The sequence below is a fragment of the Saccostrea cucullata genome, unplaced genomic scaffold (assembly GCF_032062105.1).
Source record: "Saccostrea cucullata isolate Sc308-1 unplaced genomic scaffold, CSIRO_AGI_Scuc_v1 ctg829, whole genome shotgun sequence".
Taxonomy (NCBI): domain Eukaryota; kingdom Metazoa; phylum Mollusca; class Bivalvia; order Ostreida; family Ostreidae; genus Saccostrea; species Saccostrea cuccullata.
In genome coordinates this window covers 19,176-32,383 of record NW_026928409.1, presented here as the reverse complement: position 1 = coordinate 32,383, position 13,208 = coordinate 19,176, and the positions used below count along the sequence as shown (strand labels likewise).

The following is a 13,208-nucleotide window of genomic DNA, read 5'->3' as shown; positions in this document are numbered from 1 at the left end:
AAAAACGTCAGTGATCATCTGACTCAATGAAAAATTGTATTCGCTGACAAGGTTATTGTATCTACCATAGAACTTTCGAAATGATGACTTTAAACGAGACTGCTGATATTCTTGCTTCATCAACTTGTTTATCAGTAATTTACCTCGTTTTAGAAATTGTTCATACGTAGAGCTTGCTCATGCGTGTCGAATCATCTGAGATATATAAACTCTGTATGCAGGTGATGAAGGTATATTGCTGCATATGTAAGAGAAGTTGACTATCGAAAACTTAAAGTCATCATGTTTATCAAAGAGCTTGTTAATGTTAAATTATCATTAATGTCTTTATCAAGTAAAATGTGGTATCTTTTATCTCAAGCTCACCGGGATATATCGCACCGAAAAAGAATGGAAATTACCATTATTTATTGACAATACGTTGTCAATATTTCTAAATGTCGAGTTGAAGGCCACAGCAAATGTTTCTTCTTTTCACGTTCTAGATTTTGGACAAATTCTGTTTCATATGAATACATCTTTTAAAGTAAGTATTGATTTAAGTAAGTTTATTCAAATCGTGCCCCCGGGAGTAGGATGGGTAAACAACAGGCGATGTAAGTTTTATTTCGTCAAAAATTTATAGGAAAAATTCTTCATTTTATTTTCAAGTAGATAAGTGTCGTTGCACGATAGGTTGTTACTTCAAATCTATTACTTAGTATATATTTAAAGAAGATGGGCGTGTTTGGCGTGTGGTCTACAGGAATCATTTTTTTACGATTGGAATGAGACATACTTAGATAACGGAACATTTTTAAAATGGTTTTTGCCCATGATTTGGTTGGCTGACCATAGCTGGTCATATTTTACAAACACCGCTACAGGACTTTTTAGACGGTGGCTATATATAGCCACAGGCTATTGCTGCTGGTCTGGGCTTATGAATAAACAACATGTAAACACACGGGGATCCTAGCGGCGATTCTTGCAGAGTCGAAATAATGAAAGTAGAATTGTTTCGATGATTGAAAATGAAATGTACATAGTTCAAAAATATTTTGAAGTTATTTCAAAGACATTTCGTTGATGGAAACAAAGCCTAATTCCTGATATTTGCCATCATTAATATTTCTCGCCTCATGAATATTCATTGAAATACGCCGAACTACAACTAACTCGTACACCAACCGACTCGCATATTCGTATGCAAAGTACACAAGTCAATTCGTACATAATTTTTTCGTTTTTTCTCACATGTGCAAAAAGTAATTTCGTACACATTTGTGTTAGTTTAGAATTATAATTATTGTCAGAATATTTGATGAAATTTTTTTTATTTGTAGATAATTGTTTCACTTTCTAACTCCGAGATCAAATAATTATAATTGCCAAACAAAACACTCGCGGCTGTTTCTTAAACTTAATACTTTTTTGTGAATTTTCATATAATAAAACTCAAGTAGTTTAATGTTTGAATTAATTTCTAATATCTGTTTACGATGCTATATTAGGAAAATGAATACATGTACGTGTACGCATTTTAAGAAAGAAGAAAAAAAGATCACGACATCTTAATCAGTTAATAAAAGGGTTGTTTGGGGTATATACTATGCCATAAAATTTGTCATTTATTATTACCATTCTATATCTAAAAAAAAATTCATTCCCATTTAGAAACTCTATCGTGCCTCTAATAAAATTTACCCTTTAAAGGTGTACAAAAGGGTCCTTAAATACATGTGCATTTTACGATTTTATTCGGCTGAATTTAGGTCAGTTTTCTGCGTGTGTTCACTAAGCTATGTATTGCACATGCAATGGCTTGATAATGAATTAATAAATTAATTAATGATTAATGACGTATTAATTATATTAACATTACGTATGAGAAATAGTTTCATCGCAAACCACGACCAAAATGTACGTTCCTCTCCCATTCTGGAGAGAGCTACATATATGTAAAACTCCGACCATGACTTGAGACGACAGAAAAATAGAGGCAGAAAAATATTTTGTTATTTCGTTTTTCTTTCTCTCTTTTTTTTTCGAGCAGTATACGAGGGTTGTCCGTTAAAATCGTGGACAAAGCGTTTTTCTCGAAAAATAATGGGCGCCGTGAGATGAAATTTTTAGCAAGTATTTTTTTTTTCATATTTAACTTATCTGAATTCTCTTAATAGAATATAGACAAAAAATAATATTTCATTAACATGCTTTAATGTACATACACACGATAAAAAAAACCATTAAAAAAATAATACATGAGTATTATTTCGAAATAAGAGAATCAAAAAGATTTTGGTAATCATTATCCTATTTTTATTCACTATCTATTGTGTCGTCTATTGGAAAATGTCAGGGCATTTGCTTAATTTTGGTAAACACAACACACGAAAAATGGCGACGTTCGATTACGTTTCTACGCCCTGGAAAGCAGTTCAGTTTTTTCATCTTTAGTGTACAAAGGGAAATGGGAGTTTTCTTAGCGAAATCACTTTTTTATTCAAATTCACGGGTATAGCAAACAGCTATAGGAATAGCGAAAGACGCTGTCAATGTTGACAGCCAATTACTAGTAATAAGCCTGTTTAGTTGAATGATACTAAAAATATTTTCCATAACTTTAATACAAATAAATCTTCACAAGGTTCCATTTGTGCGCGAGATCGGTTCCTTACTGTTATTTAAAGAATTAAGGGAAACTCAACTATGTGCATCAGTGAAATTCCTTAATTTAAGTGGGAGATATCTAATTTGTTTTTAGCAAAGAGGAAACGTGACGCTGCTTTAGACACTTTGACATTATCAGCCGTGGGCCATAAGGCGACACAATACATTATATAAAATCTTACAATTTGTTTATTTATCCATAACACTTTATTTTTTAGTACAAAAATATAAATTTATAAATAAAAATACATGACTGTGCATGTTTTTGAAAAATGACATAAACTTTCATAATTTCTATATCATTTTACAAATTCTTTACAACATTTTATCTTATTCATTGGCGTCGGAAGCAAATTGAAAATGGGGGGGGGGGGGGGGGCTATGTGTAAAAAAAAAAAATTGTACCTTCAAAAAAACCTGACAATCAAATAAAAAAGGGTCCTTTTCCCAAACATGGAAATCCTAATTCGTTGGGGGGGGGGGGGGGTCGAACTTCAGTACCAAAAAAACACCACTTTCCTCATTGTTAACCTATACTAAGACGTGTCACGTATCTGTGGAAAGTGGGGGGGGGGGGGCTAAACCTACGAAGATATGTTCAATGTCTATACTTAGTATATTTTACAAATGGGGCCCCCCCCCTTACAACATTTTATCTTATTTAATGCCAGTCGCCATTTGACGTTGCGGGTTTGCTCTGAAGTCACGTACCTGAAGGAGTTCATCCTTACGTCGCGGATTCGACTTCCACTGCGGGACATCCCTTTATTCAGATTGATATCCCGTGTAATATCGCAGTAATTGCTAGCAAGAAAACATCCATCGCTGCTCAAAACTTATACTAGAAAGAGACGTTAAACAAACAAAATCATTCATGCCACCGTCTTTCAGTACTCACAGTACTTTGATTTTCATTTAGGTTGAAATACCTTGTCAGATTGTAAAATTAATGACAGTTTTTCTTAGGAGTTACAATAACATAGTAATGCTTCAAAAAAAAAATATAAATACTTATAAGATAAAAGGCAGAGATGATAAGTGTACATGTACATCACAGTTTAAGTAAAATAGAAGACTGGGATTGATTTCGCTCTCAGAGCGACTAAACCAAAATTTATCTTATGAATTCAAAATTAAAAAAAAAAAAAAGAAAATCAGTAAATAAAATGAAACTGAAAAAAAGAATTGATTGTTAGCATTAAAAAAAGTAATAACGCCCCATGCGAGACTCGAACCACAAACTTTTCACTTCTATTGCACTGAACAGGTAGCCTATATTCCGCACTTGGCCATACTGGACCATGACGTTGACTAATCTTATGAATATGGAGAGCCGCTTACACCTACATGTATTGATTTTTGCAAAAGCATTCTACATACAGAAATGGTTGTTGTGAAAATTATATTACATGTATTATATATAATATCCATGAGTAAAGTTGCAACTCGAATACAAATAAATTTACGGTATCCAAGCCTTATGCTCCGTAAGTCTTTTTTTTTCTTCACCCTAATATCCACCCAGAAAATGATGATTGGTATGAATCGAAAGCGCTGATAATGCTTCCTGTAACAGTCGCTGTCGGGTGTGTCCTAATGTAGACAATATCACCCTGACTGATTTCCACCACCACAGTTCCGCTAGAACTTTGGTCCTCATTTACACTTCTACTGTCCGAGAGTCTTCCACCTTTTCTTACAGAATTCACCATCAGTTCCGAGATGATAAACCCATGAAACTGGCTGTATATGTTCCAGTTGAACACATACACGCCATTAGTGGGAGCGGTAAATATATATGCCACTATGCTGATTATACGAGGATCCGACATTGGCTATGACGGTTTCAAATATCATGGTTTGGTGTTGACCAGGATGGGGTTCACTTTTGCTCCTATACGCATAAAATGCTACTACATGCGCTGAAAATAAAAGATTATCGATATTATAAAATAAGAGAGTAAAACCTATATATGCATTATACGCTGTTTTATAAGCAGTCAATCATTACCTGAGGGGACAGTTCCGCTAAGGAATCTTCTCTCCTTCTGACTTCCACGAACATCACTTGAATTCGAGTTATCACCATTTTTCTTTAAGGTTTGAATAATCGCACTCTGTTTACTCTTTTCTGTTGAAGTCTTGCGATGCTCTCCCTTTAGTTCTGAGTAAGTGTCAACATTTTCAGCCAATGTTTTTAATTTTAAGTCGGAGATAATCTTTTTTTGGAAGGTATACTCTTTTCTCCAATTTGCTTTGTCTAGAGTCCGATCTTCTTATCTTTGCTTCCAGGGTCGATATTTTGGTTGTAAGTTCTTTGCGGTCTTTCTTCGCCATTGTTTCTAAAGTAGCAATTTTATGGTCTTGCTCGTTTATTTTTCTCAATAGTTCTTGAAGGGTGAAGTCGGAAACACCTTCATCCATTGCTCCTGAACTCGATACTTCGACCAGTAACAAAACGCAACAGAAACACCCAACAAACACTGAATAAAACATATTGTTGAATGCTGCGTGAACAAGCAAAATGCCAGATCTTGTCTGCCTGATAAGAATCTTCAGTAAAGATAAGTCATAAACAAGGAGTGTTTGTTTTTACATTAAATTTTCAAACTTTTGAAAAGCAACTTACTTCCAGTACATTTACAAACCTATTCTTGTATATTTTTCAAAAAACAAAATAATTCACTTATTTCGTAATATTTATGTGGAAGTTCAAGGGAGAGATCAAGTCAATATGATAGAGTACAAATGAAACCATGTAAAGTTTAAGAAAAAAAATCAAGGTAAAAGTAAGAACACAGGTATGAAAAAAAGATTATGTAGATTGAAGAAAAAACCACAGACACTTGTTTCGGAAATAAATTTTAACCATTAGTATAATAATAACATAACATAATAATAGTATCCAACTCTGAATTACACTCAGTACCCCCTCTTCAGAAACGCACTCATTAAAACTTTCAGAGGAAATCCACTGGCAAACTGTTTATTACCATTGTCTTTAACGATAATATATATCGTACACAACCATATATGGCATACATGTGTTTGTTTTCTTTTATCTCCGTAAACAGCGTCAAAACAAAGCTCGCCGAGTGGAAGAGTCGAACCCTGACACTCTACACCTTTTATGTGACAGATCTTAGCAATATTTCTGAGTCAGCTGCATATGGCATTTATGTCTTTTTTCAATGCTCAAAAGCCTTTACTGAGTACGTCATTTTTAGCTGAGGCAGGCCATTGACAAAATATTGTGTCAATATTTCAGGTACATGTATTTCAATAAATTAATCAGAATTTTGTATCTTCTACAGTTGTTATAATGATCTGTTGTTGGGTCTTATTTTGACATACCAATACCAATTGTTAGGCCATTGTTTTAAATTAAAAAGTTGTCTATGCATACCTCAGGTAAATACCTAAGGCCCTTGGAAGGTGTGACCGGCTGACAAGAAATGTTTACTACTCCTAGGCACCTGATCTCCTACAAACTTTGGAACTTTCAGGGATCAGTTTTTAATGTCTGGTTCACATATTTGTTTTGGTTTCTGTTTTTCTGAGATTGTTCACAGTTCAATATCTTCGTGTAACAGGAAAGGAGAAAATGCATGGCTGGACCGGGAATCGAACCCGGGACCCCTGTATCTTTAGTCAGGTGCTCTACCAACTGAGCTATCCAGGCCGATATCTACGGCCCAAACCATTACCTGGTACATTCCTCCCTCCTTAAATGGTCTTCGCCCTCGAAGACACAACCCAAGTTCTTATTGCCCCTGGTAGGACTTTCACCTGCAATTCCAGGGGTGGTTAACGGCACCAAATCTGTAACAGGAAAGGCAAACCATTACATTCGCTATTTGGACCCCAAACACTGATGAAAAGTATTATCACCCTGGTTTAGTTTGTGTATTACAGTAAAATGAAATCAGATTAAAATGTAGGAGAAATTGCCATTTGAAAAAATTCAAGTTTTAAGTAACCATTTTTGGTTACATGTTCATGAAATATGCCGAAGTGAAGCGTTATAGTTCATGTCATCATGATTTCTCAAAAATCAAATTCATTTCTTAAGTATCAGCATATGAGGTTTTATAAAAATACCTTGAATACCGGAAATTAATTTCTCTCAAACTGAGCTAAAGGCAAAATGTAACGATAAGACAAACACTTTTTGCCCAGATTTACATTGGGTCATAAACATGATAAAATTAAAGAATTGTCATGATTTATTCCTTTTTGTTCACATGTTTAAGTAAAAGCATGAAATATATCTCTGATAATAATGGAAACAATATTATAAATTAATCATACACAAGCCTCAAGCTCCTCCACTACTCTTTAATACATGTCTTGCTGACTTTCACAAAGTTTTATTATAGTGTCTCTTGATTCATGTTTCCATTTTCATTATTACAATAAATCTTTCCATAAAACACAATTTTTTAGGTCCATCTAAAATTCTTTCCAATCTCAGGTTGTCTTTCCTGCTGAAGGTATGGCTCCCATCCTTGTAGGGTCCTGTGACGGGTAATGGACAGCTACTGAGGTCACAGGGGTCATTCTAGGTGGACCTGGAGGGGGTCTAAGGGGCATCATCCCTGGCGGAGGGGGAGGAAGTCTTACACCTGAAAATAAAAAAAATCATTCATACATATAATCGCATACAGGTACAGATAATATTGACTTTTAAATAGAAAACATGGTCTATTCAATAAAAAAAACATCTTGTCCTCATAAATAAAATGTTTAAACAATACTAGTTTTTCTTCAAAATTGATTTTTAAAAAATTTTTTTATTAGAATTTTCATGATTTCAAAACAATTAAACATAGGTAATCAGAGATTACAGAGCTCACCTCAACGAATGTTGTCTTTAAATAAGGCAAAGTCACACAATTAACCAACAAAAAATGTACATTCCAAAAATGAAAATATCTAAGCAATTTTGATCTGATACTTTGAAGTAGACCAACATAAAAAATTTAAAGTAGTTCTTCATGAAAATGTAATTCAGCATCTAAAGCAAATTTGAGTTTTCATCTCTTGATGCAACATTTGTGCAAGTTTGGTTTATACAATGTTATAAAAGCCTTAAAGTTTTTTGGTAATAGACCTGCAACCATAACTTTAACCTGGTCTATTATCTGAAAAATATATATGTCGAATTCAGCCTCCGAAGCAAGTCCATTAGTGTGCATCCTAAGATATAGTTAATTGGAAATGAAACATACATCAAAAATTAACATTTTCACTCATCCACAAAATGTAGGTCAGATTCAGCATCCGAAGCAAGCCTGGTAGTATGCATCCTAAGATGTATCATCCATGCAAGATTGGTCATTAAAGAACTCATAGTTACTTGGAAATGAAACCTGCACCAAAAACTTTTACTTGTTCACTCAACTGGAAAATGTAGGTCAGATTCAGCATCCGAAGCCCGGTAGTGTGCATCCTTAGATTTATCATCCATGCAAGTTTGGTCAACATAGGGCTTAAAGTTACTTGCAAATGAAACCTGCTCCAAACACTTTAACCTGTTCACTCAACTGGAAAATGTAGGTCAGATTCAGCATCTGAAGCAAGCCCGGTAGTATCCATCCTTAGATGTATCATCCATGCAAGTTTGGTCAACATAGGGCTTATAGTTACTTGGAAATGAAACCTGCACCAAAAACTTTAACCTGTTCACTCAACCGGAAAATGTAGGTCAGATTCAGCATCCGAAGCAAGCATGGTAGTATGCATCCTTAGATGTATCATCCATGCAAGTTTGGTCAACATAGGGCTTATAGTTACTTGGAAATGAAACCTGCACCAAAAACTTTAACCTGTTCACTCAACCGGAAAATGTAGGTCAGATTCAGCATCCGAAGCAAGCCTGGTAGTATCCATCCTTAGATGTATCATCCATGCAAGTTTGGTCAACACAGGACTTACAGATACTTGGAAATGAAACCTGCACCAAAAACTTTAACCTGTTCACTCAACCGGAAAATGTAGGTCAGATTCAGCATCCGAAGCAAGCCTGGTTGTATCCATCCTTAGATGTATCATCCATGCAAGTTTGGTCAACATAGGACTTACAGATACTTGGAAATGAAACCTGCACCAAAAAACTTTAACCTGTTCACTCAACCTGAAAAAGTAGGTCAGATTCAGCATCCGAAGCAAGCCGGGTAGTATGCATCCTTAGATGTATCATCCATGCAAGTTTGGTTAACATAGGGCTTATAGCTACTTGGAAATGAAACCTACACCAAAAACTGCACCAAAAATGTTAACCTGCTCCAAAAACATTAACCTGGTCATTCCTTTGCTAAAATTGCAGCATCTGAAACTTTGACTGGTACAATGAAACACACTAGAACCATCTTCCATGCATGTCTAATCAATATAGGACATAGAAGTACTTAAAAAGAAAACTGCTCCAAAAAACTTAACCTTAACCCGGGACGCCGACGCCGACACCGACGCCGACACCGACGCCGAGGGTATTACATAAGCTCCCCCAACTTCGTTGAGGTGAGCTAAAAATCTAGCAGCCAAACAAAATGATTAATCAATTATTACATACCTGGAGGAGGGGGCCCTCTCACCATTCCATAGGGCATCATTGGAGGTCCCCTGGGTGGTAGACCGAGAGGTGGGGGTCTGAGTGGCATGCCCATAGGTGGAGGTGGATTACTGAGATTAAAGAAATTGTTGGCAATCTCCTCAGGTGGTGCTGGCAATGCTGTGAGATCAGATAACGCAAGATATGAATAATTTACAAAAAAGTTATAGAATATTCAACACATATCAGGTAATTTAAACTTATAACTTATGCAAATATTGAATGTTGTAATGTTGTCTCTAAAACAATTTACCTGCAAACAAAATTTGATTTATCTGAATTAAACATGCATGACAGTTTTACCTCCAGGTAGACCAGGCACAGGCTCCAGATCTTTATCCTCCTCCTCTCCGTCTTTCTTTAATGCCATGTGTTGTCCCTGAGATCGGCCCCACTTGATGGTCAGGCGCCGCCCGCCGACGATTAGTTTGTTGAAGGACTTCTCAGCTGCTGCCTCTGCTGCTGTTCTTGTTGTAAACTGAACGAATGCACACTGTTGTTTTGCAACCACATTGATCATACGGATCTCCCCAAACTGGTAAAAGTGATCCCTGTAATGAAATCATCAAAGAAATATTTCACACAATAATTATTTGAAAGTTCATTTTTATCTCTTTATACAATACCTAAATGATCAATACTACACTTTCTTTTTTCTGTCAGAGCTAAAAAAAATTGTAAGTTGCCTAAATGGATATTGATTGAACAATAAAATACCATCTTTTCCATCTGAACATCAACTTTAGTTTCTAAAACAATTTTACATAACTCAGAATCTTTTCTCAAAGAGATGGAAATTTAATTTTCTTAAATGTCAATTAAAAGAAAAATTTGAAAATTTTATTTTCTTAAACTTCGAAAATGACCCACCTTAGTTCCTTTTCCCCAATATTCTCCCCTAAATTTCCAATATATAGAGTTGTGATAGTTTTATCCTCTGGCAGAGTCAGTTTAGGCATGTCTGTGTACCGCTGTAACAGTTTGTCAGCCACTGGATCGTTACTGCCGTAGAATCTGTCCTTGATGTTCTGATCTGCTAGTGGATCATCAGGGTCTGTTGGCTTTTCATGTCTGCAAAAAAAAAAAAATCATTAAAAAAAAATTCTTACAAGTTTCTTACTCTTATATATGTGAAACTGAAAACAAACATATCAGAAGAAAGAAATTTCATCTTTTGTATTTAATGAAAAACATTTCTATGACTTAAGAGTGTGAACTTAAAATAGATGGGTAAAATATTGAAACATATCTATAAACACATTTTTTATGCAAACTCAATCCGAAAACAAAGTATCCAATCTTTATCCAAACTTAAAATCTTTAAACAATATTCAATACAGCTTTTAAGACTGATCCTCACCTGTATGGACATTCCTCTCCCCTCTTACATTCTCCCTTGACCCAGAAGGAACAGATGTGAGGGCGGTTCCTCTTGTAGTAGGGGGTGGTCCTGGCTAATTTTAGTAACATATCACTAGGAGCCATGGCCTTGCCTAATGCCCCACCAGGTGCTGTCCCATCATTGTTTGCAATCTAAAAAATGTTTTCAGGGAGGTCATCAGTTAATTGTTACTGTGCATACTTGGGAGAATTCACCACAAAAAGGTGAACAATAGAGTGTTTCTTTTAACAGATATGATAATTTGAGATAGTACAATGTGGTTATTGAAATATAAATGTAATAAACTTTTACTATACATGCACAAAAAAATTGTTAATGACTCCACATTCAACATACACTTTACAGGTAATTGTTTTGTATTTTATGAACGAGATGACCTGCTATAGTAATCAGGATCAGAACTTTGTTACATACTTCTCTCTCCATATTCTGTGTGTAATATTCTTTGTTGACGTCAGACTTTGGCATACTGTCTTGTACTTTGAGAGCAGCATCTCGCACTTGAACGGGCAACCCTGGAAATCACAGTCAATTGTTGTGAATAAAAAGGAGGATATACTACATTCAAAATATTAAAATCATGTTGTACTAATGTTCTTTTTCTATTTGTAAGCACTTGATTTGTTTTGACTATGTGACAGTATAAGCAAGAAAACTTTCAATTATGAACATGTTCTATTACTTAATTTACTTTCCAAAAGAGAAAAGGCTATGAACATAACCAAATATTCTATTACTTTAACCTGGTTTATTCAACCTTATGAAAACAAATTTCTTTTTTCTTTTTACAAGTTCACTCACCATATTCTAGATCTAGTAAACAAGTCTGACACACATTCTTAAGTTTAGAGCAGGTCTGACACACCTCTGTCTTCTTAAACCTCATACGTGCCCCAGGACACCACCTAAATACCGTGAAAGGACGGGCACAGATTTTACATTCTTTTCCATATTTCTCTTTCATCTGTAAAAGAAGAAATGAAAATTGATGTGAACCAAAAACATAATGATTTGTGTTTATAACTGTTTATCACTAACCCAACAACATGTTTATGTTCATAGGCCATAGGTGTCATAAACAATGATTGATGAGTTTTAAAAAAAACAAACGGTGAAAGTTTGTATTTTTATTTTGTCTTGACACTACAATTACCAAATGATTCTACATGTACTTATAATTCAACATTGAAGAGTACTTTCAGTACTGTATATCACCAAATATTCAAAAGACCTTATTTTCATGAAATTGTCATTTGGACTTAATTTTTGTGAATTAAACATTTATGCTTTATAATCTTTGAATACACAATAACATGCAAGAATTAAATTTTCGTCAGTAGATAGTCTCATGTTAATGATGAAAATAAAGTTCTCAGGAATAATACATAATTTACAGTATTCTGATCAGACACAATGTACAGCATGAAGATGATAAAGGATACAAATTGAAGGTACATGGAATCTTCTGGTACTTACCATCCTGATGTAAGGATTATCTCCCAGGCAAGTCTGACATAAAATGGGAAATTCCTACAAAACACATACATTTATTTTTAACAGAGTTATATGTGCCATCTTTTAATCTAACAAGATATCATATTCAGTAGATATTACACAATCTCTTGATTAAGCTATATACTATACGTGTGCATAAATATTGGCATGTTCAAAATTTAGGGCATATCACTGCATATGGAGTTGTTGGCATATTCATGAATTAGCAGTACACACTGATATCACAATCTCTTGATATATTACTTACGTTAAAAATGATGTCAAAATTTAGCATATCACTGCATAAATTTGGCATATTCATGAATTCTCATCATTATTGTTTTATAAGCCAGTATTCTGAAATATGAACATGATGAATCCTGTTTTCCTTACAGATGCAATATAATTTTGACCTTGACTTATTTCATTGATTCTAGAAGTAACTGTTTAGCCTCAAAATTTTGAAACTTTTTCTGCAATTACACAGAGAAGGACACATCTTCAAGAGTGAATTTTTTCATGATTTTTTTTCAAATAAGATCTGACAGTTGAAAATTATCACTGTATCGAAGTGAGATTTTCTGCTCATCCTGAGAAAAATGCTTATTTAGAAAAAGATTGGTTTTAGTAGCTGAATAGTAGCTAGTTCTAAATAAAGTTTCTTCAGATAGGTAAATAAAAATAAGTAGGTATTTCAATTTTCAAGCTACGTAGCTACAGTGAACTAGGGCCTAAGTGATTTTTCCTTACATCTAGAGGTATCCCAAAATCATTGTTCCTTCCTCTTACACTTTAATTTAGAAGTAAATATATAGTTTACACAAAAAAGAAAAAGGATCAAAGAAAATAAATGATTGATAAAGGCAAATATTACCGCATCTTCCCAATTTTGTCGATTGTACGTGTTTGCACCTTTCGAAGTCGCCATTTTAAATCTTGAAAGGAAAATTATAGAAAAAGAAAAAGTGAGGAAAATATCCATTACAAAATTCATTTCAATTTTTAAATTTAATACACTAAAATATTATTTTAACATACATATTTCAA

General features: G+C 34.4%; 1 protein-coding gene, 1 non-coding gene and 1 pseudogene across 2 annotated transcripts; all 3 read right to left on the bottom strand.

Annotated features, from left to right (window-relative positions):
• Positions 1-4,047: 4,047 nt before the first annotated feature.
• LOC134277502 (cerebellin-4-like) lies at positions 4,048-5,076 on the bottom strand (annotated as a pseudogene).
• A 1,185-nt stretch (positions 5,077-6,261) lies between these two features.
• Trnaf-aaa (transfer RNA phenylalanine (anticodon AAA)) lies at positions 6,262-6,335 on the bottom strand. Its single transcript has one exon. It is a non-coding gene; the product is annotated as a tRNA-Phe (tRNA).
• A 681-nt stretch (positions 6,336-7,016) lies between these two features.
• Positions 7,017-13,122, bottom strand: LOC134277493 (pre-mRNA-splicing factor RBM22-like). Its single transcript, XM_062759820.1, has 9 exons — positions 13,036-13,122; positions 12,144-12,197; positions 11,469-11,631; positions 11,082-11,182; positions 10,626-10,798; positions 10,136-10,336; positions 9,569-9,816; positions 9,227-9,385; positions 7,017-7,277 (listed from the first exon to the last, which is right to left on the bottom strand). The coding sequence occupies exons 1-9, from the start codon at positions 13,087-13,089 to the stop codon at positions 7,123-7,125; spliced, it is 1,308 nt and encodes a 435-aa protein (XP_062615804.1). The 5' UTR covers positions 13,090-13,122; the 3' UTR covers positions 7,017-7,122.
• Between the last annotated feature and the right edge of the window lie 86 nt (positions 13,123-13,208).